The sequence below is a fragment of the Ascaphus truei genome, chromosome 21 (assembly GCF_040206685.1).
Source record: "Ascaphus truei isolate aAscTru1 chromosome 21, aAscTru1.hap1, whole genome shotgun sequence".
Taxonomy (NCBI): Eukaryota; Metazoa; Chordata; class Amphibia; order Anura; family Ascaphidae; genus Ascaphus; species Ascaphus truei.
The window spans coordinates 25,987,810-26,010,385 of NC_134503.1; the positions used below are offsets into that span (position 1 = coordinate 25,987,810).

Here is a 22,576-nt window from a genome sequence, read left to right on the forward strand (position 1 = left end):
CTTTATCTGGCCCTGTAACTCCTTCCGGTCCTAGAGGTGCCGGCCCTTTATCTGGCCCTGTAACTCCTTCCGGTCCTAGAGGTGCCGGCCCTTTATCTGGCCCTGTAACTCCTTCCGGTCCTAGAGGTGCCGGCCCTTTATCTGGCCCTGTAACTCCTTCCGGTCCTAGAGGTGCCGGCCCTTTATCTGGCCCTGTAACTCCTTCCAGTCCTAGAGGTGCCGGCCCTTTATCTGGCCCTGTAACTCCCAGTCCTAGAGGTGCCGGCCCTTTATCTGGCCCTGTAACTCCCAGTCCTAGAGGTACCGGCCCTTTATCTGGCCCTGTAACTCCCAGTCCTAGAGGTGCCGGCCCTTTATCTGGCCCTGTAACTCCTTCCGGTCCTAGAGGTGCCGGCCCTTTATCTGGCCCTGTAACTCCTTCCGGTCCTAGAGGTGCCGGCCCTTTATCTGGCCCTGTAACTCCTTCCGGTCCTAGAGGTGCCGGCCCTTTATCTGGCCCTGTGACTCCCAGTCCTAGAGGTGCCGGCCCTTTATCTGGCCCTGTAACTCCTTCCGGTCCTAGAGGTGCCGGCCCTTTATCTGGCCCTGTGACTCCCAGTCCTAGAGGTGCCGGCCACTTATCTGGCCCTGTAACTCCTTCCAGTCCTAGAGGTGCCGGCCCTTTATCTGGCCCTGTAACTCCCAGTCCTAGAGGTGCCGGCCCTTTATCTGGCCCTGTAACTCCCAGTCCTAGAGGTGCCGGCCCTTTATCTGGCCCTGTAACTCCCAGTCCTAGAGGTGCCGGCCCTTTATCTGGCCCTGTAACTCCTTCCAGTCCTAGAGGTGCCGGCCCTTTATCTGGCCCTGTAACTCCTTCCGGTCCTAGAGGTGCCGGCCCTTTATCTGGCCCTGTAACTCCCAGTCCTAGAGGTGCCGGCCCTTTATCTGGCCCTGTAACTCCCAGTCCTAGAGGTGCCGGCCCTTTATCTGGCCCTGTAACTCCTTCCAGTCCTAGAGGTGCCGGCCCTTTATCTGGCCCTGTAACTCCTTCCGGTCCTAGAGGTGCCGGCCCTTTATCTGGCCCTGTAACTCCTTCCGGTCCTAGAGGTGCCGGCCCTTTATCTGGCCCTGTAACTCCTTCCGGTCCTAGAGGTGCCGGCCCTTTATCTGGCCCTGTAACTCCTTCCGGTCCTAGAGGTGCCGGCCCTTTATCTGGCCCTGTAACTCCTTCCGGTCCTAGAGGTGCCGGCCCTTTATCTGGCCCTGTAACTCCTTCCGGTCCTAGAGGTGCCGGCCCTTTATCTGGCCCTGTAACTCCTTCCGGTCCTAGAGGTGCCGGCCCTTTATCTGGCCCTGTAACTCCTTCCAGTCCTAGAGGTGCCGGCCCTTTATCTGGCCCTGTAACTCCTTCCGGTCCTAGAGGTGCCGGCCCTTTATCTGGCCCTGTAACTCCCAGTCCTAGAGGTGCCGGCCCTTTATCTGGCCCTGTAACTCCTTCCGGTCCTAGAGGTGCCGGCCGAGCAACGAGAAGCCATGCGTCCTGCCACCTCTATGTCCCGAACACGTCCCGGGGGGCCCAGCACGGGGGGGGGGGGGGCGCAAAGGGAGTGGGGTCCCGTTATGCGCCTCCCCCCCTCTCAGTGGTCACAGAGATCCCCCCCTCTGTAACACAGCTGCCCTCCTCCATCGTCGCCGTGACAAAGCGCCGACACGTAACCCCACGACATTCCCCGCGGGACCCTCCGCGACTGAACCCAGCGCACCGCCGTGGCATTGCTGTCCCACACTCCCTTGCATTGTGGATCTCTCGTCTCTATGATGCAGTCCCAAACACGGGACCGGCAAGTAGCCAGGGCCCCAATAACCCCACCTCCCCCCCCCGGCTCCCATGTCGCCCGGATCTCTCCCCCCTGGCTCCCATGTCGCCCGGATCTCCCCCCCGGCTCCCATGTCGCCCGGATCTCCCCCCCGGCTCCCATGTCGCCCGGATCTCCCCCCCCCCGGCTCCCATGTCGCCCGGATCTCCCCTCCCTCCCTGGGTTTTCTTCTCCTTGCCCATTAGTTCAGGGCTGAGTGATGTTGATAACGGCGCAGACCAGGAAAATTGGATCCCTGATAAGAGGGGGGAGGTCCTGTTATCAGACGGGGAGCCGTCTCTCATTTCCATTTAGATGAGTATTGATTATTTATTTACCCGAGCCAAGTGATTTTCGCTCCCAATCTTATCTGGGCCGTCTGCTTGTCAGCAGAAAAGAGAGATAGACTTGCAGCCATCAGCGCCTGATAACGGCAGAGAAAAGTTCAAATGGACCTTTTTTTGTTTGTGTTTTTTTGTATTTTTTTTATATACCTTGACGGCGACGGAGAACTTTCTCCTAATGAGAAGTGATGGGGGAAGAATTTCCAGGCTGTATATGTGAACGGGTCAGCGCCTCCCTGGGACCGGCGCGGAGCAGAGGGCAGTGCGGCCTGCGGAGCGGATTCAGTGCGGCCTGCGCAGCGGATTCAGTGCGGCCCGCGCAGCGGATTCAGTGCGGCCCGCGCAGCGGATTCAGTGCGGCCCGCGCAGCGGATTCAGTGCGGCCCGCGCAGCGGATTCAGTGCGGCCCGCGCAGCGGATTCAGTGCGGCCCGCGGAGCGGATTCAGTGCGGCCTGCGCTGCGGATTCAGTGCGGCCTGCGCAGCGGATTCAGTGCGGCCCGCGCAGCGGATTCAGTGCGGCCCGCGCAGCGTATTCAGTGCGGCCCGCGCAGCGGATTCAGTGCGGCCCGCGCAGCGGATTCAGTGCGGCCCGCGCAGCGGATTCAGTGCGGCCCGCGCAGCGGATTCAGTGCGGCCCGCGCAGCGGATTCAGTGCGGCCCGCGGAGCGGATTCAGTGCGGCCCGCGCAGCGGATTCAGTGCGGCCCGCGCAGCGGATTCAGTGCGGCCCGCACTGAGGATTCAGTGCGGCCCGCGCAGCGGATTCAGTGCGGCCCGCGCAGCGGATTCAGTGCGGCCCGCGGAGCGGATTCAGTGCGGCCCGCGCAGCGGATTCAGTGCGGCCCGCGCAGCGGATTCAGTGCGGCCCGCGCAGCGGATTCAGTGCGGCCCGCGCAGCGGATTCAGTGCGGCCCGCGCAGCGGATTCAGTGCGGCCCGCGCAGCGGATTCAGTGCGGCCCGCGCAGCGGATTCAGTGCGGCCCGCGCAGCGGATTCAGTGCGGCCCGCGCAGCGGATTCAGTGCGGCCCGCGCAGCGGATTCAGTGCGGCCCGCGCAGCGGATTCAGTGCGGCTGACGAGCGCCTTGTTTCATATTGTCTTTATATGTAGAGCAGGACTGGCCAACTCCAGTCCTTAAGGGCCACCAACAGGTCACGGTTTTAAGGATGTCCCTGCTTCAGCACAGGTGGCTTAGTCGTTGACTGGCCAACTCCAGTCCTCAAGGGCTCAATTAGCCCGTGCTTCAGCACAGGTGGCTCAATCAATCCCTGCTTCAAACAGGTGGCTCAATCCACCTGTGCTGAAGCAGGGATATGCTTAAACCCTGATCTGGGTAGCCCTTGAGGACTGGAGTTGGCCAACCCTGATATAGATTGCACTTCTAATCTTGTCTAGTAACTCTTGTACCTTCCCTTTATCTCTTTGGATGACGAAGGCTGCTCAGTTAGATTCAATAAATCCTCAAATTGAGCGCGTGGAATAATATTTGCGGTATATGCCGCCTTACAAAGGGTGTTATCACAAGAGCTCAGGGATTGTAAAATGAAACAAACTCCCGGCGCACTTGTTGAGTAGGGAGTATAACAATACTTGCACATAAGAAAGGTGCCAATTACCTGAGTGTCCCCTATAGACATGCCACCGCCTGCAGGTCAGCTGGCTCCTATATGGGGCGCGTTTGTTTCCTTAGTGACACTGATGAATGGCATTGAGAGGCTTTGGGGTGTATATGCATGGTTAGGGTTACTGTGAGTGCCAGGGTAACCGCTGGTCAGGCTGAGACTGGCACAGGCGCACCGACCTCTGTGATCAGATATCCAGTCCTGTGCATGTCACATGAAATGCCCAGGGACAGTGGGCAGGACAGTTACCAGGTTTGTAGCGAGGGAAAAGTGTGTGTTTGTGTGTGCATGCATTTTTGTTTGTGTATGTTTGTTTGTGTGTGCGTGTGTTTTTTGAGTGTAACTATTTGTGTGTATGTACATATACATACATACATACATACATACATACACATACACATTATTAATGTGTGTGTGTATATGTACGTATGTATATATATATATATATATATATATATATATATATATATATATATATATATATATATATACACACACACACACACTATTTTTGTGTGTATAAATATATATATATATATATAAAACAGAACAAATTGTGTCCCGCAGCGCTCCAATAATAAAATAATCTTTAATCACTTCACTGCGAGAATACAATACAATAACACTGCGTGATGTCGCGTGATGTCAGCGCTGTGTGCTCTGTTTTGGAGGAGGCGGCATTGTGCTCATTGTGTAACGCGGGGAGAACACACACACACAGTGTGGTGACTGGGACGGTGTTCGCAGTGTGAGTGCCCACAGCGGCAATCTGCTCCTAACACCACAGATCAATCATTCCGCCTGACAGCCGGGTTACTGCTTCACATGATCGCCTCCTGCCTGCCCACGGAAACAAGCGTGTTCTCTCCCAGGCCGCTGACATCTCAACGTCCCTCCAAAGGGTACAGCACGCCTGCAGACCTCTGTGTGGTGTTATAGGGAGGCTGCCTTCCTGCTCTCAGAGTAAGGGTACAGAACGCCTGCAGACCTCTGTGTGGTGTTATAGGGAGGCTGCCTTCCTGCTCTCAGAGTAAGGGTACAGAACGCCTGCAGACCTCTGTGTGGTGTTATAGGGAGGCTGCCTTCCTGCTCTCAGAGTAAGGGTACAGAACGCCTGCAGACCTCTGTGTGGTGTTATAGGGAGGGTGCCTTCCTGCTCTCAGAGTAAGGGTACAGAACGCCTGCAGACCTCTGTGTGGTGTTATAGGGAGGGTGCCTTCCTGCTCTCAGAGTAAGGGTACAGAACGCCTGCAGACCTCTGTGTGGTGTTATAGGGAGGCTGCCTTCCTGCTCTCAGAGTAAGGGTACAGAACGCCTGCAGACCTCTGTGTGGTGTTATAGGGAGGCTGCCTTCCTGCTCTCAGAGTAAGGGTACAGAACGCCTGCAGACCTCTGTGTGGTGTTATAGGGAGGCTGCCTTCCTGCTCTCAGAGTAAGGGTACAGAACGCCTGCAGACCTCTGTGTGGTGTTATAGGGAGGCTGCCTTCCTGCTCTCCGAGTAAGGGTACAGAACGCCTGCAGACCTCTGTGTGGTGTTATAGGGAGGCTGCCTTCCTGCTCTCAGAGTAAGGGTACAGAACGCCTGCAGACCTCTGTGTGGTGTTATAGGGAGGCTGCCTTCTTGCTATCAGAGTAAGGATACAGAACGCCTGCAGACCTCTGTGTGGTGTTATAGGGAGGCTGCCTTCCTGCTCTCAGAGTAAGGGTACAGAACGCCTGCAGACCTCTGTGTGGTGTTATAGGGAGGCTGCCTTCTTGCTATCAGAGTAAGGATACAGAACGCCTGCAGACCTCTGTGTGGTGTTATAGGGAGGCTGCCTTCCTGCTCTCAGAGTAAGGGTACAGAACGCCTGCAGACCTCTGTGTGGTGTTATAGGGAGGGTGCCTTCCTGCTCTCAGAGTAAGGGTACAGAACGCCTGCAGACCTCTGTGTGGTGTTATAGGGAGGCTGCCTTCCTGCTCTCAGAGTAAGGGTACAGGACGCCTGCAGACCTCTGTGTGGTGTTATAGGGAGGCTGCCTTCCTGCTCTCAGAGTAAGGGTACAGAACGCCTGCAGACCTCTGTGTGGTGTTATAGGGAGGGTGCCTTCCTGCTCTCAGAGTAAGGGTACAGAACGCCTGCAGACCTCTGTGTGGTGTTATAGGGAGGGTGCCTTCCTGCTCTCAGAGTAAGGGTACAGGACGCCTGCAGACCTCTGTGTGGTGTTATAGGGAGGCTGCCTTCCTGCTCTCAGAGTAAGGGTACAGAACGCCTGCAGACCTCTGTGTGGTGTTATAGGGAGGGTGCCTTCCTGCTCTCAGAGTAAGGGTACAGAACGCCTGCAGACCTCTGTGTGGTGCTATAGGGAGGCTGCCTTCCTGCTCTCAGAGTAAGGGTACAGAACGCCTGCAGACCTCTGTGTGGTGTTATAGGGAGGCTGCCTTCCTGCTCTCAGAGTAAGGGTACAGAACGCCTGCAGACCTCTGTGTGGTGTTATAGGGAGGGTGCCTTCCTGCTCTCAGAGTAAGGGTACAGAACGCCTGCAGACCTCTGTGTGGTGTTATAGGGAGGGTGCCTTCCTGCTCTCAGAGTAAGGGTACAGAACGCCTGCAGACCTCTGTGTGGTGTTATAGGGAGGGTGCCTTCCTGCTCTCAGAGTAAGGGTACAGAACGCCTGCAGACCTCTGTGTGGTGTTATAGGGAGGCTGCCTTCCTGCTCTCAGAGTAAGGGTACAGAACGCCTGCAGACCTCTGTGTGGTGTTATAGGGAGGCTGCCTTCCTGCTCTCAGAGTAAGGGTACAGAACGCCTGCAGACCTCTGTGTGGTGTTATAGGGAGGGTGCCTTCCTGCTCTCAGAGTAAGGGTACAGAACGCCTGCAGACCTCTGTGTGGTGTTATAGGGAGGGTGCCTTCCTGCTCTCAGAGTAAGGGTACAGAACGCCTGCAGACCTCTGTGTGGTGTTATAGGGAGGGTGCCTTCCTGCTCTCAGAGTAAGGGTACAGAACGCCTGCAGACCTCTGTGTGGTGTTATAGGGAGGCTGCCTTCCTGCTCTCAGAGTAAGGGTACAGAACGCCTGCAGACCTCTGTGTGGTGTTATAGGGAGGGTGCCTTCCTGCTCTCAGAGTAAGGGTACAGAACGCCTGCAGACCTCTGTGTGGTGTTATAGGGAGGGTGCCTTCCTGCTCTCAGAGTAAGGGTACAGAACGCCTGCAGACCTCTGTGTGGTGTTATAGGGAGGCTACCTCACAGCTGGCTACAGTAACATTGTGAGACGAAATAATTACTCATTATATTCTACTCTGTATATCTGTATTATACACAGAGCAGTGTATCTGTTTTATACACAGAGCAGAGTGTATCTATATTATACACAGAGCAGTGTATCTGTATTATACACAGAGAAGCGTGTATCTGTATTATACACAGAGCAGCGTGTATCTGTATTATATACAGAGCCGCGTGTATCTGTATTATACACAGAGCAGTGTATCTGTATTATACACAGAAGCGTGTATCTGTATTATATACAGAGCAGGATGTGTATCTGTATTATACACAGAGAAGCGTGTATCTGTATTATACACAGAGCAGTGTATCTGTATTATACACAGAGCAGTGTATCTGTATTATACACAGAGAAGCGTGTATCTGTATTATACACAGAGCAGCGTGTATCTGTATTATATACAGAGCAGGATGTGTATCTGTATTATACACAGAGCAGCGTGTATCTGTATAATAGACAGCCAATCTCTCTATAATACACAGAGCAGTGTGTATCTGTATAATAGACAGGCCATCTCTCTGTATAACAGCCCCCCTCCCCTTGTCTCCCCGCAGGCCCCCAGTACCGCCTGGAGAAGCAGAGTCAGCCCAATGTCCCGGTGGATTTAGACGGCACGCTGGAGAGCCAGACATCCCTGGAGTTCTGCCTCGTGCGAGAGAACAGTACGTGTCCCTGCGCGTTGCATCAGCGCAGCGGCCTGCGCCGTCGCGTTCCCGGCAATATAATACGGTCCCCATTATTCCGTGTATTCCTACTCCGGTACAATTTGGCGCTAATATTCGGCGCAAATACCACTTGCGCCACTTTAAGGTGACGCAGAAAACCGTCAAGAAACCCGACGCGATCCGCACATCTCTTAATGCAGAGACCTGCGCGGATATGCAAATGTAACCCCGCCCCTAACTCTTCCCACTCGCGCCCTACATCGCATGGCACACGCGGACATACACGTAAACGGCGCAACTCAGATTAACGCAGACGCTGCCAGGCGCAGGTATATCGCGGCACGGTATTGTGCCTGTGAGACACAGCCCTCGGACGCGGCCTCTCAGGCCGGCCGATTCTCACAAGTCCCTTTTATTACAAGGGGGGGGGGTATTCCTCCCCTGTATCTGCGAGCCGGGATAATCTCCCATAGAGCAGTGATGGATTTGGCGCGCTCGCTAAATATGCGTCTGCGTCCTGTTTATCTCGCCCATGACTGATCTGTTTGGAGGTTCTGATTCCGCGACGCCTGAAATGAGAATCTCTACATAACTGATGGAGAGATCGTCTGCAGATACAAAGCGTACTGCATATATTACAGATCGTACCCGCTGCAGTCTCTCCTTCCTTCCATTTACCCCCCTTTATATTTGGCGGAAGAGACGCTGTTGTATTTCAGAGCAGCGTGTGTCTGTATTATACACAGAGCAGAGTGTATCTGTATTATACACAGAGCAGCGTGTATCTGTATTATACACAGAGAAGCGTGTATCTGTATTATACACAGAGCCGCGTGTATCTGTATTATACACAGAGAAGCGTGTATCTGTATTATACACAGAGCAGCGTGTGTCTGTATTATACACAGAGCAGAGTGTATCTGTATTATACACAGAGCAGCGTGTATCTGTATTATACACAGAGCAGAGTGTATCTGTATTATACACAGAGCAGTGTGTATCTGTATTATACACAGAGCAGCGTGTGTCTGTATTATACACAGAGCAGCGTGTACCTGTATTATACACAGAGCAGCGTGTGTCTGTATTATACACAGAGCAGTGTGTATCTGTATTATACACAGAGCAGCGTGTATCTGTATTATACACAGAGCAGTGTGTATCTGTATTATACACAGAGCCGCGTGTATCTGTATTATACACAGAGGCGCGTATCTGTATTATACACAGAGCAGTGTGTATCTGTATTATACACAGAGCAGTGTGTATCTGTATTATACACAGAGCAGAGTGTATCTGTATTATACACAGAGGCGCGTATCTGTATTATACACAGAGCAGTGTGTATCTGTATTATACACAGAGCAGCGTGTATCTGTATTATACACAGAGCAGCGTGTATCTGTATTATACACAGAGCAGTGTGTATCTGTATTATACACAGAGCAGCGTGTATTTGTATTATACACAGAGCAGCGTGTATCTGTATTATACACAGAGCAGCGTGTATCTGTATTATACACAGAGCAGCGTGTGTCTGTATTATACACAGAGCAGCGTGTGTCTGTATTATACACAGAGCAGCGTGTATCTGTATTATACACAGAGCAGTGTGTATCTGTATTATACACAGAGCAGCGTGTATCTGTATTATACACAGAGCCGCGTGTATCTGTATTATACACAGAGCCGTGTGTATCTGTATTATACACAGAGCAGCGTATTTGTATTATACACAGAGCAGCGTGTATCTGTATTATACACAGAGCAGCGTGTATCTGTATTATACACAGAGCAGCGTGTATCTGTATTATACACAGAGCAGCGTGTATCTGTATTATACACAGAACAGCGTGTATCTGTATTATACACAGAGCAGTGTGTATCTGTATTATACACAGAGCAGCGTGTATCTGTATTGTACACAGAGCAGCGTATCTGTATTATACACAGAGCAGCGTATCTGTATTATACACAGAGCAGAGTGTATCTGTATTGTACACAGAGCAGCGTGTATCTGTATTATACACAGAGCAGCGTATCTGTATTATACACAGAGCAGTGTGTGTCTGTATTATACACAGAGCCGCGTGTATCTGTATTATACACAGAGCAGCGTATCTGTATTATACACAGAGCCGTGTATCTGTATTATACACAGAGCCGCGTGTATCTGTATTATACACAGAGCAGCGTGTATCTGTATTATACACAGAGCAGTGTATCTGTATTATACACAGAGCAGCGTGTGTCTGTATTATACACAGAGCAGCGTGTATCTGTATTATACACAGAGCCGCATGTATCTGTATTATACACAGAGCAGCGTGTATCTGTATTATACACAGAGCAGCGTATATCTGTATTATACACAGAGCCGCGTGTATCTGTATTATACACAGAGGAGCGTGTATCTGTATTATACACAGAGCATTGTGTATCTGTATTATACACAGAGCAGCGTGTATCTGTATTATACACAGAGCAGCGTGTGTATCTGTATTATACACAGAGCAGAGTGTATCTGTATTATACACAGAGGAGCGTGTATCTGTATTATACGCAGAGCAGCGTGTATCTGTATTATACACAGAGCAGCGTGTATCTGTATTATACACAGAGCCGCGTGTATCTGTATTATACACAGAGGAGCGTGTATCTGTATTATACACAGAGCATTGTGTATCTGTATTATACACAGAGCAGCGTGTATCTGTATTATACACAGAACAGCGTGTATCTGTATTATACACAGAGCCGTGTATCTGTATTATACACAGAGCAGTGTGTATCTGTATTATACACAGAGCCGCGTGTATCTGTATTATACACAGAGCAGCGTATCTGTATTATACACAGAGCAGTGTGTGTCTGTATTATACACAGAGCCGCGTGTATCTGTATTATACACAGAGCAGCGTATCTGTATTATACACAGAGCAGCGTGTATCTGTATTATACACAGAGCAGCGTGTGTCTGTATTATACACAGAGCAGCGTGTACCTGTATTATACACAGAGCAGCGTGTGTCTGTATTATACACAGAGCAGTGTGTATCTGTATTATACACAGAGCAGCGTGTATCTGTATTATACACAGAGCAGTGTGTATCTGTATTATACACAGAGCCGCGTGTATCTGTATTATACACAGAGGCGCGTATCTGTATTATACACAGAGCAGTGTGTATCTGTATTATACACAGAGCAGTGTGTATCTGTATTATACACAGAGCAGAGTGTATCTGTATTATACACAGAGGCGCGTATCTGTATTATACACAGAGCAGTGTGTATCTGTATTATACACAGAGCAGCGTGTATCTGTATTATACACAGAGCAGCGTGTATCTGTATTATACACAGAGCAGTGTGTATCTGTATTATACACAGAGCAGCGTGTATTTGTATTATACACAGAGCAGCGTGTATCTGTATTATACACAGAGCAGCGTGTATCTGTATTATACACAGAGCAGCGTGTGTCTGTATTATACACAGAGCAGCGTGTGTCTGTATTATACACAGAGCAGCGTGTATCTGTATTATACACAGAGCAGTGTGTATCTGTATTATACACAGAGCAGCGTGTATCTGTATTATACACAGAGCCGCGTGTATCTGTATTATACACAGAGCCGTGTGTATCTGTATTATACACAGAGCAGCGTATTTGTATTATACACAGAGCAGCGTGTATCTGTATTATACACAGAGCAGCGTGTATCTGTATTATACACAGAGCAGCGTGTATCTGTATTATACACAGAGCAGCGTGTATCTGTATTATACACAGAACAGCGTGTATCTGTATTATACACAGAGCAGTGTGTATCTGTATTATACACAGAGCAGCGTGTATCTGTATTGTACACAGAGCAGCGTATCTGTATTATACACAGAGCAGCGTATCTGTATTATACACAGAGCAGAGTGTATCTGTATTGTACACAGAGCAGCGTGTATCTGTATTATACACAGAGCAGCGTATCTGTATTATACACAGAGCAGTGTGTGTCTGTATTATACACAGAGCCGCGTGTATCTGTATTATACACAGAGCAGCGTATCTGTATTATACACAGAGCCGTGTATCTGTATTATACACAGAGCCGCGTGTATCTGTATTATACACAGAGCAGCGTGTATCTGTATTATACACAGAGCAGTGTATCTGTATTATACACAGAGCAGCGTGTGTCTGTATTATACACAGAGCAGCGTGTATCTGTATTATACACAGAGCCGCGTGTATCTGTATTATACACAGAGCAGCGTGTATCTGTATTATACACAGAGCAGCGTATATCTGTATTATACACAGAGCCGCGTGTATCTGTATTATACACAGAGGAGCGTGTATCTGTATTATACACAGAGCATTGTGTATCTGTATTATACACAGAGCAGCGTGTATCTGTATTATACACAGAGCAGCGTGTGTATCTGTATTATACACAGAGCAGAGTGTATCTGTATTATACACAGAGGAGCGTGTATCTGTATTATACGCAGAGCAGCGTGTATCTGTATTATACACAGAGCAGCGTGTATCTGTATTATACACAGAGCCGCGTGTATCTGTATTATACACAGAGGAGCGTGTATCTGTATTATACACAGAGCATTGTGTATCTGTATTATACACAGAGCAGCGTGTATCTGTATTATACACAGAACAGCGTGTATCTGTATTATACACAGAGCCGTGTATCTGTATTATACACAGAGCAGTGTGTATCTGTATTATACACAGAGCCGCGTGTATCTGTATTATACACAGAGCAGCGTATCTGTATTATACACAGAGCAGTGTGTGTCTGTATTATACACAGAGCCGCGTGTATCTGTATTATACACAGAGCAGCGTATCTGTATTATACACAGAGCAGCGTGTATCTGTATTATACACAGAGCAGCGTGTATCTGTATTATACACAGAGCAGCGTGTATCTGTATTATACACAGAGCCGTGTATCTGTATTATACACAGAGCCGCGTGTATCTGTATTATACACAGAGCAGCGTGTGTATCTGTATTATACACAGAGCAGAGTGTATCTGTATTATACACAGAGGAGCGTGTATCTGTATTATACACAGAGGAGCGTGTATCTGTATTATACACAGAGCAGCGTGTATCTGTATTATACACAGAGGAGCGTGTATCTGTATTATACACAGAGGAGCGTGTATCTGTATTATACACAGAGCATTGTGTATCTGTATTATACACAGAGCAGCGTGTATCTGTATTATACACAGAGCCGTGTATCTGTATTATACACAGAGCCGCGTGTATCTGTATTATACACAGAGCAGCGTGTGTATCTGTATTATACACAGAGCAGAGTGTATCTGTATTATACGCAGAGGAGCGTGTATCTGTATTATACGCAGAGCAGCGTGTATCTGTATTATACACAGAGCAGCGTGTATCTGTATTATACACAGAGCAGAGTGTATCTGTATTATACACAGAGCAGAGTGTATCTGTATTATACACAGAGCAGCGTGTATCTGTATTATACACAGAGCAGCGTGTATCTGTATTATACACAGAGCAGAGTGTATCTGTATTATACACAGAGCAGCGTGTATCTGTATTATACACAGAGCAGCGTGTATCTGTATTATACACAGAGCCGCGTGTATCTGTATTATACACAGAGCCGCGTGTATCTGTATTATACACAGAGCCGCGTGTATCTGTATTATACACAGAGCAGTGTGTCTGTATTATACACAGAGCCGCGTGTGTATTATAGACAGCATTGTATATGTCCCTCCAGGTGACCGTCTCTGCCCCTGTTACACGTCGCAGGGAGCAGGGCGTCTCCGAGCTCTGCCCCTGTTACACGTCGCAGGGAGCAGGGCGTCTCCGAGCTCTGCCCCTGTTACACGTCGCAGGGAGCAGGGCGTCTCCGAGCTCTGCCCCTGTTACACGTCGCAGGGAGCAGGGCGTCTCCGAGCTCTGCCATTTCCCCCAGATACCCCGAGATTTCCAGGCCCTTATACTGCAGCTTGTGCAGAAGGGCCTTCTCTTCCCGGCTAATTCCCTCTGCAGAGCTCCCCTCTCCCGTCTTATCATTAACAACTAATTAGTATTCAAGGGAAATTGGTCTTAATATATTAAAATTGGTTAAGTGCCTTTCGCCCTGTACCAAAGCCAATGTCTTATTGGGAAATGTAATTGGGGGACTGTGTGTATGTAATTAATTGAATTACAATTAAGAATTTTCATTAAGCAATATACCCTGTACATTAAAGTAATAAGACACTATGCTTCCTGCAATATAGGCGATGGGGTTTTAATTGTCTCTGTTAACCCCTTCCGTACTCCATCTGCATATAGTATATCCGTTCCCAATTCTTCAACGTACCTGGAGGTTTTCTATATCAGGGGCGGCCAACTCCAGTCCCCAAGGGCCACCAACAGGTCAGGTGATCAGGATATCCCTGCTTCAGCACAAGTGGCTCCATCGACGACTGAGCCTCTTTTTGACCCACCTTTGCTGAAGCAAGGACTGATTGAGCCACCTGTGCTGACGCAGGGACTGATTGAGCCGCCTGTGCTGAAGCAGGAATATCCTTCAACCCTGTCCTGTCGGTTGCCCTTGAGAAGTGGAGTTGGCCACCGCTGCACTACACGTGGTGTGTATACACTGCAGGGGTTATCAGTCTGTATTGTATTGTATGTCTTTATTTATATCGCGCCATTAATGTACATAGCGCTTCACAGTAGTAATACATGGGGTAATCAAATAAATAACAGATAATATAAATAACAGGTCATGGGAATAAGTGCTTCAGACATAAAAGTAACATTAAGGAAAAGGAGTCCCTGCTCCGAGGAGCTTACAGTCTAATTGATAGGTAGGGAGAACGTACAGAGACAATAGGAGGGAGTTCTGGTAAGTGCGTCTGCAGGGGGCCAAGCTTTATGTATCATGTGTCCAGTATAATCCACAGTGCTATTCATATGCTTCTTTAAGCAAGTGTGTCTTAAAGGTGGATAGAGAGAGGGTGCTAGTCGCGTATTGAGGGGAAGGGCATTCCAGAGGTGCGGAGCAGTCAGTGAGAAAGGTTTAAGGCGAGAGAGGGCTTTAGATACAAAGGGGGGTAAAGAGAAGACATCCTTGAGAAGAACGCAAGAGTCGGGATGGTGCATAGCGAGAAATTAGGGATGAGATGTAAGGAGGGGCAGAAGAGTGTAAAGCTTTAAAAGTGAGGAGGAGAATTGAGTGCGAGATGCGGGATTTGATCGGAAGCCAGGGGAGGGATTTCAGCAGGGGAGACGCGGAGACAGATTTAGGAAAGAGTAGAGATTCTGGCAGCAGCGTTTAGGATAGATTGTAGGGGAGACAGGTGAGATGCAGGAAGGCCGGACAGCAGGAGGTTACAGTAATCAAGACGGGAGAGAATGAGGGCCTGAGTCAGAGTTTTAGCAGTCGAACAACAGAGATACGGGCGTATCTTAGTAATATTGCGGAGGAAAAAGCGACAGGTTTTAGAAACGTTCTGAATGTGAGGGGCGAATGTGAGAGAGGAGTCGAGTGTGACCCCTAGGCAGCGTGCTTGGGCTACTGGGTGAATGATTGTAGTTCCAACAGTAATGTGGAAGGAGGTAGTAGGGCCAGGTTTGGGAGGAAGTATGAGGAGCTCTGTTTTAGCCATGTTGAGTTTAAGGCGTCGGAGGGCCATCCAGGATGATATAGCAGAGAGACATTCAGAAACTTTGGTCTGTATAGCAGGTGTAAGGTCGGGGGTTGAAAAGTAAATTTGTGTGTCGTCAGCATAGAGGTGATATTTAAACCCAAAAGATGTTATTAGGTCACCTAGAGAGAGTGTGTACCGAGAAAAGAGAAGAGGTCCCAGGACAGAGCCCTGGGGTGCCCCCACAGAGAGATCAATAGAGGAGGAGGTGTTAGCAGAAGAGACACTGAAAGTACGATGGGAGAGGTAAGAGGAGATCCAGGATAGAGCTTTGTTCCGAATACCAAGAGTATAGAGAATGTGAAGGAGAAGAGGGTGGTTCACGGTGTCAAATGCTGCAGAGAGGTCGAGTAAGATGAGCAGAGTGTAATGACCTCAGTCTTTGGCAACATGGAGGTCCTCCGTTATTTTAGTGAGGGCTGTTTCCGTGGAGTGAGCAGTGCGGAAACCAGATCTTTATATGAGAAAACGGGGTTTGTTTTTTTTCTATATAGGGGTCGTGTGACATGCGCTTTCAGTTTTAAGGCATGAAAAGCTTTATTTTGGACAATCTGTTGATAACCACAACAATACAAACTGCAGTTCAAATGGTTCAATTTTGTCGATCTTTTTTTTGTGTGGTTTTTTTTTTTGTTTTTTTTTAAATATTGCTGAAAAAGGTTTTCTGCAGGTCTTATTTAAATATTAAAAATTTTTGTAAAACCCAACCAAACTGCTTCCTAACTCCTGCTCCGTATCCAGGGAAGGGGGGGGGGGGGGTCCCAGGCCAGAATAAAACCAGTAGATATTGTAAGTGACTTCACATTTGCAAAGCTGCAACTGGGGCAGAGAAGAGGTTATATAGCAGAGCGCTTCCACATAGAGAGGCTGGCGCCTTCCCTGCGACGCCACCGGCACTTCACTTAAACCACACAGTGATGTTTCGTTTTATTAATCTCCCAGCGGAAAGCTGCCGTTGGGGCTTTTAGGCCCTGCATTAGCTGGCGGACTAAACAGCGTGTCACATCGCCGCGTCTCCCACAAGAGGCTAAATCAATTTTTCTGCCATATTTATGCGCCACTTTATTTAAAAGCATCTGGATGATTATTTCCCGGCTTCAGGGCTGGCACCAAACGGGCTATATTTAAACAAAACGTCAGAAATCTTCATTTTCAAATTGGTTGCCATCCAAATATCATAAAAAAGAAACGCAGCGCTCTTCAGAGTTGTGTAATTGACATTTGGGCTTAACGAGCGGGCTACCTTCTTCCTAACGAATAGCTTCAGAAAAGGGGTGTTGGTTAAGGAGGAGATATGAGGTCAGTAATAGTGGTGATGGCAGCTTTATGGGGAAAAGTTGTTAAAAGCCACAGTGTCTAAATCATCTCTAGAAGAAGGTATTCAGTCTATCTATCTCTCTGTCTACAGTATATATGTGTGTCTGTGTGTGTCTGTCCATATATGTGTGTCTGTCTGTTTGTGTCTGTGTGTGTCGTCTGTCTACATATCCATCCATGTGAATAGGCTGTTATGTGACTTCCTGCGGTGTCTGATGGAATAGCACTGTTTAGTAAACATGGGCAGGTGTCTTGTGTAACACCTTTTGTTAAGAGACAATAGACAAGATTTGCACTACATAAATAATGTACAATTTGTTCATTGCGGTCTCTTGAGCCCCTGCTGATGGAAGTGTTTCCCTGTGAGGTATTACTGTGCGTCAGGTGAGGGGGGGAAACAGCGTGACCTTGTGTATCCTGAAGGTTATTCAGGGTATTTGCTCTTCAGAAAACCCCTGGAACAAACAGGTCAGGCATTTCGATGCTCTGCAGGTCGCCGATAGATGAGGGAACACTTTATGTCAACACGTATATATGTTTTAGGGGGTGAACCCTTCACATAAAATGTGTTGTGAGTATGCCCAGGACTGTGAGGAAATCCTGGGTGTGAGGTGTCACCACCTAAAAACTGTGGGTCGGAAGGGGGGATATAACGAAGCTGTAATTAACGTCTGTAATTAACCACTGAGTGGCTGCCCCACTCTGATTGTCTCCTTTCCTTGCGTTTCCCCCCGTCCCAGGTTCAAGGGGAGAGGAACCATCCGAGGAAGACCCCCAAATAGACATTGCCACGGTGCAGGACATGTTAAGCAGCCACCACTACAAGTCGTTCAAGGTCAGCATGATTCATAGGCTGCGCTTCACCACTGACGTCCAGTTGGGTGAGTCTCCCCGGTCCCCTCCCCCGATCATCTCAATCCTCTCCCACCCTCACCCTCTCCCCCTCCCATTTCCCAAGATATTTGAGGTTCTCTTGGCACCCGGGTTGGGAAAGCAAAGGATGTAATGGGCGTCAGAGGTCTTACAGGAGAAAGGTGAATGGGCGTCGGAGGTCTTACAGGAGATAGGTGAATGGGCGTCGGAGATCTTACAGGAGATAGGTGAATGGGCGTCGGAGATCTTACGGGAGATAGGTGAATGGGCGTCGGAGATCTTACGGGAGATAGGTGAATGGGCGTCGGAGATCTTACAGGAGATAGGTGAATGGGCGTCGGAGATCTTACAGGAGAAAGGTGAATGGGCGTCGGAGGTCTTACAGGAGATAAGTGAATGGGCGTCGGAGATCTTACAGGAGATAGGTGAATGGGCGTCGGAGGTCTTACAGGAGATAGGTGAATGGGCGTCGGAGGTCTTACAGGAGATAGGTGAATGGGCGTCGGAGGTCTTATAGGAGATAGGTGAATGGGCGTCGGAGGTCTTACAGTAGATAGGTGAATGGGCGTCGGAGATCTTACAGGAGATAGGTGAATGGGCGTCGGAGAACTTACGGGAGATAGGTGAATGGGCATCGGAGATCTTACGGGAGATAGGTGAATGGTCGTCGGAGGTCTTACAGGAGATAGGTGAATGGGCGTCGGAGATCTTACAGGAGATAGGTGAATGGGCGTCGGAGATCTTACAGGAGAAAGGTGAATGGGCGTCGGAGGTCTTACAGGAGATAGGTGAATGGGCGTCGGAGATCTTACAGGAGATAGGTGAATGGGCGTCGGAGGTCTTAAAGGAGATAGGTGAATGGGCGTCGGAGATCTTACAGGAGATAGGTGAATGGGCGTCGGAGATCTTACAGGAGATAGGTGAATGGGCGTCGGAGATCTTATAGGAGATAGGTGAATGGGCGTCGGAGGTCTTATAGGAGGTAGGTGAATGGGCGTCGGAGGTCTTACAGGAGATAGGTGAATGGGCGTCGGAGGTCTTACAGGAGATAGGTGAATGGGCGTTGGAGATCTTACAGGAGATAGGTGAATGGGCGTCGGAGATCTTACAGGAGATAGGTGAATGGGCGTCGGAGGTCTTACAGGAGATAGGTGAATGGGCGTCGGAGATCTTACAGGAGATAGGTGAATGGGCGTCGGAGATCTTACAGGAGATAGGTGAATGGGCGTCGGAGGTCTTACAGGAGATAGGTGAATGGGCGTCGGATATCTTATGGGAGATAGGTGAATGGGCGTCGGAGAACTTACGGGAGATAGGTGAATGGGCGTCGGAGATCTTACAGGAGATAGGTGAATGGGCGTCGGAGATCTTACAGGAGATAGGTGAATGGGCGTCGGAGATCTTACAGGAGATAGGTGAATGGGCGTCGGAGATCTTACAGGAGATAGGTGAATGGGCGGACTGGGGGAGAGGCAGGGAAATGCTGGTGGGGCCGTTTGACCACGTGTATATTCTGTGCCACGGACGGATTTTCACAATTTTCCACCTTTGAGTTGGGATGTTGGTATTAGCAGCAGAAGAGGCTGCAGCGCGCTGCACAACAACAGCTACGGCAACAACAAGTGTGTATTGTATGGGTCGCAGCCCTCGTACTCTCTGCAACATAATGAATAGAGAAACTGCCCTGCGCTCCAGGGGATAGGAAAAGAATATATATAAAACGGGGGGTCCCACAATTGGAGAAGGGGCTCAAATGGAGGGAGTGAGCACTGAATACCCTGAGTCCAGGTATTTTTATTGTTCACCTATGTTGCAATAAATTCTTTTTTCACTTCATTCAATTTTTTGAGAGCAGCGTTTATTATTCATTCAGTTGGGATCCTGTTTGGCTTAGGAGTGCCCTGGGGACTGTTTGGTTTAGGAGTGCCCTGGGGACTGTTTGGTTTAGGAGTGCCCTGGGGACTGTTTGGCTTAGGAGTGCCCTGGGGACTGTTTGGTTTAGGAGTGCCCTGGGGACTGTTTGGTTTAGGAGTGCCCTGGGGACTGTTTGGTTTAGGAGTGCCCTGGGGACTGTTTGGTTTAGGAGTGCCCTGGGGACTGTTTGGTTTAGGAGTGCCCTGGGGACTGTTTGGTTTAGGAGTGCCCTGGGGACTGTTTGGTTTAGGAGTGCCCTGGGGACTGTTTGGTTTAGGAGTGCCCTGGGGACTGTTTGGTTTAGGAGTGCCCTGGGGACTGTTTGGTTTAGGAGTGCCCTGGGGACTGTTTGGTTTAGGAGTGCCCTGGGGACTGTTTGGTTTAGGAGTGCCCTGGGGACTGTTTGGTTTAGGAGTGCCCTGGGGACTGTTTGGTTTAGGAGTGCCCTGGGGACTGTTTGGTTTAGGAGTGCCCTGGGGACTGTTTGGTTTAGGAGTGCCCTGGGGACTGTTTGGTTTAGGAGTGCCCTGGGGACTGTTTGGTTTAGGAGTGCCCTGGGGACTGTTTGGTTTAGGAGTGCCCTGGGGACTGTTTGGTTTAGGAGTGCCCTGGGGACTGTTTGGTTTAGGAGTGCCCTGGGGACTGTTTGGTTTAGGAGTGCCCTGGGGACTGTTTGGTTTAGGAGTGCCCTGGGGACTGTTTGGCTTAGGAGTGCCCTGGGGACTGTTTGGTTTAGGAGTGCCCTGGGGACTGTTTGGCTTAGGAGTGCCCTGGGGACTGTTTGGTTTAGGAGTGCCCTGGGGACTGTTTGGTTTAGGAGTGCCCTGGGGACTGTTTGGTTTAGGAGTGCCCTGGGGACTGTTTGGCTTAGGAGTGCCCTGGGGACTGTTTTTTCTATTCTCTCTGTAACATGTCTGCTTTCTGTCCCTTTGTCTCTACTACTCTCACACCTAAAACCTTTTCCCCTGATTGCCCCGACATATCGCGCTCCCTCACTGACGACCATCTTTCTCCCCCCCCTCATTCACTCGCCTCTCCCCATCTCCATTTCCCCTCTCTTTTCTTCTTCTTTCTCACCTCGTCTCTATCCCTCTCCTTCCTCTTTTCCCCTCTCACTCGCTCTCTTTCTCTCCACCTCTCGCTCGCTCTCTCTCTCTTCCCCTCTCGCGCTCTCTCCCCACCCTCCCCTTCTCTCTCCCCCACCCTCCCCTTCTCTCTCCCCCACCCTCCCCTTCTCTCTCCCGCACCCTCCCCTTCTCTCTCCCCCACCCTCCCCTTCTCTCTCCCCCACCCTCCCCTTCTCTCTCCCCCACCCTCCCCTTCTCTCTCCCCCACCCTCCCCTTCTCTCTCCCCCACCCTCCCCTTCTCTCTCCCCCACCCTCCCCTTCTCTCTCCCCCACCCTCCCCTTCACTCTCCCCCACCCTCCCCTTCACTCTCCCCCACCCTCCCCTTCACTCTCCCCCACCCTCCCCTTCACTCTCCCCCACCCTCCCCTTCACTCTCCACCACCCTCCCCTTCACTCTCCCCCACCCTCCCCTTCACTCTCCCCCACCCTCCCCCACCCTCCCCTTCACTCTCCCCCACCCTCCCCTTCACTCTCCCCCACCCTCCCCTTCACTCTCCCCTTCACTCTCCCCCACCCTCCCCTTCACTCTCCCCCACCCTCCCCTTCACTCTCCCCCACCCTCCCCTTCACTCTCCCCCACCCTCCCCTTTCTCTCTCCCCCCCCACCCTCCCCTTTCTCTCCCCCCCCTCCCCTTTCTCTCTCCCCCACCCTCCCCTTTCTCTCTCCCCCAACCTCCCCTTTCTCTCTCCCCCCACCCTCCCCTTTCTCTCTCCCCCACCCTCCCCTTTCTCTCTCCCCCCACCCTCCCCTTTCTCTCTCCCCCCACCCTCCCCTTTCTCTCTCCCCCCACCCTCCCCTTTCTCTCTCCCCCCACACTCCCCTTTCTCTCTCCCCCCACCCTCCCCTTTCTCTCCCCCCCCTCCCCTTTCTCTCTCCCCCACCCTCCCCTTTCTCTCTCCCCCCACCCTCCCCTTTCTCTCTCCCCCCACCCTCCCCTTTCTCTCTCCCCCACCCTCCCCTTTCTCTCTCCCCCTACCCCCCTCCCCCTCTCTCTCCCCCTACCCCCCTCCCCCTCTCTCTCCTCCCTACCTTCCTCCCCCCTCTCTCTCCCCCCTACCCTCCTCCCCCTCTCTCTCCCCCCCTCCCCCCCTCTCTCTCCTCCCACCCTTCTCCCACTTCCCAATCTCTCCCCCCCACACTTCCCCCTCTCTCCCCCCATATCACTCCCTCTCTCCTATTCCCCCTCCCGCCCCCTTTCCTTCCCCTCTCCTATCCCCACTCATGCCCCCTTTCCCCTCCTCCCTAACTCTCACCTACCTCCCTCCCACCCCTTCTCCTTCCCACCCCTTCCCCCCACCCTCCCACCCCTTCCCCCTCAACCTCCCACCCCTGCCCCCTCACCCTCCCACCCCTTCCCCCTCACCCTCCCACAACTTCCCCCTCACCCTCCGACCCCTTCCCCCCCACCCTCCCACCCCTTCCCCCTCACCCTCCCACCCCTTCCCCCTCACCCTCCCACCCCTTCCCCCTCACCCTCCCACCCCCTCCCACCCCTTCCCCCCACCCTCACACCCCTTCCCACCCCTTCCTCCCACTCTTCCCCTCTCTCCCCTCATCACTCCCTCTCTCCTTTCCCCCCCTCCCACCCCTTTTCCTCCCCCTCCCACCCCCTTTCCTCCCTCTCCCCCTCTCTCCCCCTCCATCTTTGTCTCTCCACCGTCTCCCACCACACCCCTTACATTGCAAGTTCCCTTTCTCACGGGGCCGTGTCGTGCTGTTTATTCTGCTCAGTGCCACACGTGCAGTTGTTTTGTTCCATACAATTGTACCTGGGAAAGAGTCCGGCTGTGATCTGGGGGGTAACAGGAGAGGAGTCCGGCTGTGATCTGGGGGGTAACAGGAGAGGAGTCGCGCTGTGATCTGGGGGGTAACGGGAGAGGAGTCCCGCT

The 22,576-nt window shown here is 50.9% G+C and overlaps 1 protein-coding gene across 2 annotated transcripts in view; it reads left to right on the forward strand.

The window, feature by feature from the left end:
• MAPKAP1 (MAPK associated protein 1) overlaps positions 1 to 22,576 on the forward strand; it is a 172,963-nt gene that overhangs the window by 122,324 nt on the left and 28,063 nt on the right. For both annotated transcript variants that reach the window (XM_075579403.1, XM_075579404.1), the window contains exons 8-9: positions 7,627 to 7,734; positions 17,511 to 17,651. In XM_075579403.1, coding sequence (XP_075435518.1) covers positions 7,627 to 7,734; positions 17,511 to 17,651 — 249 coding nt within the window. The remainder of the gene's footprint in view (positions 1 to 7,626; positions 7,735 to 17,510; positions 17,652 to 22,576) is intronic.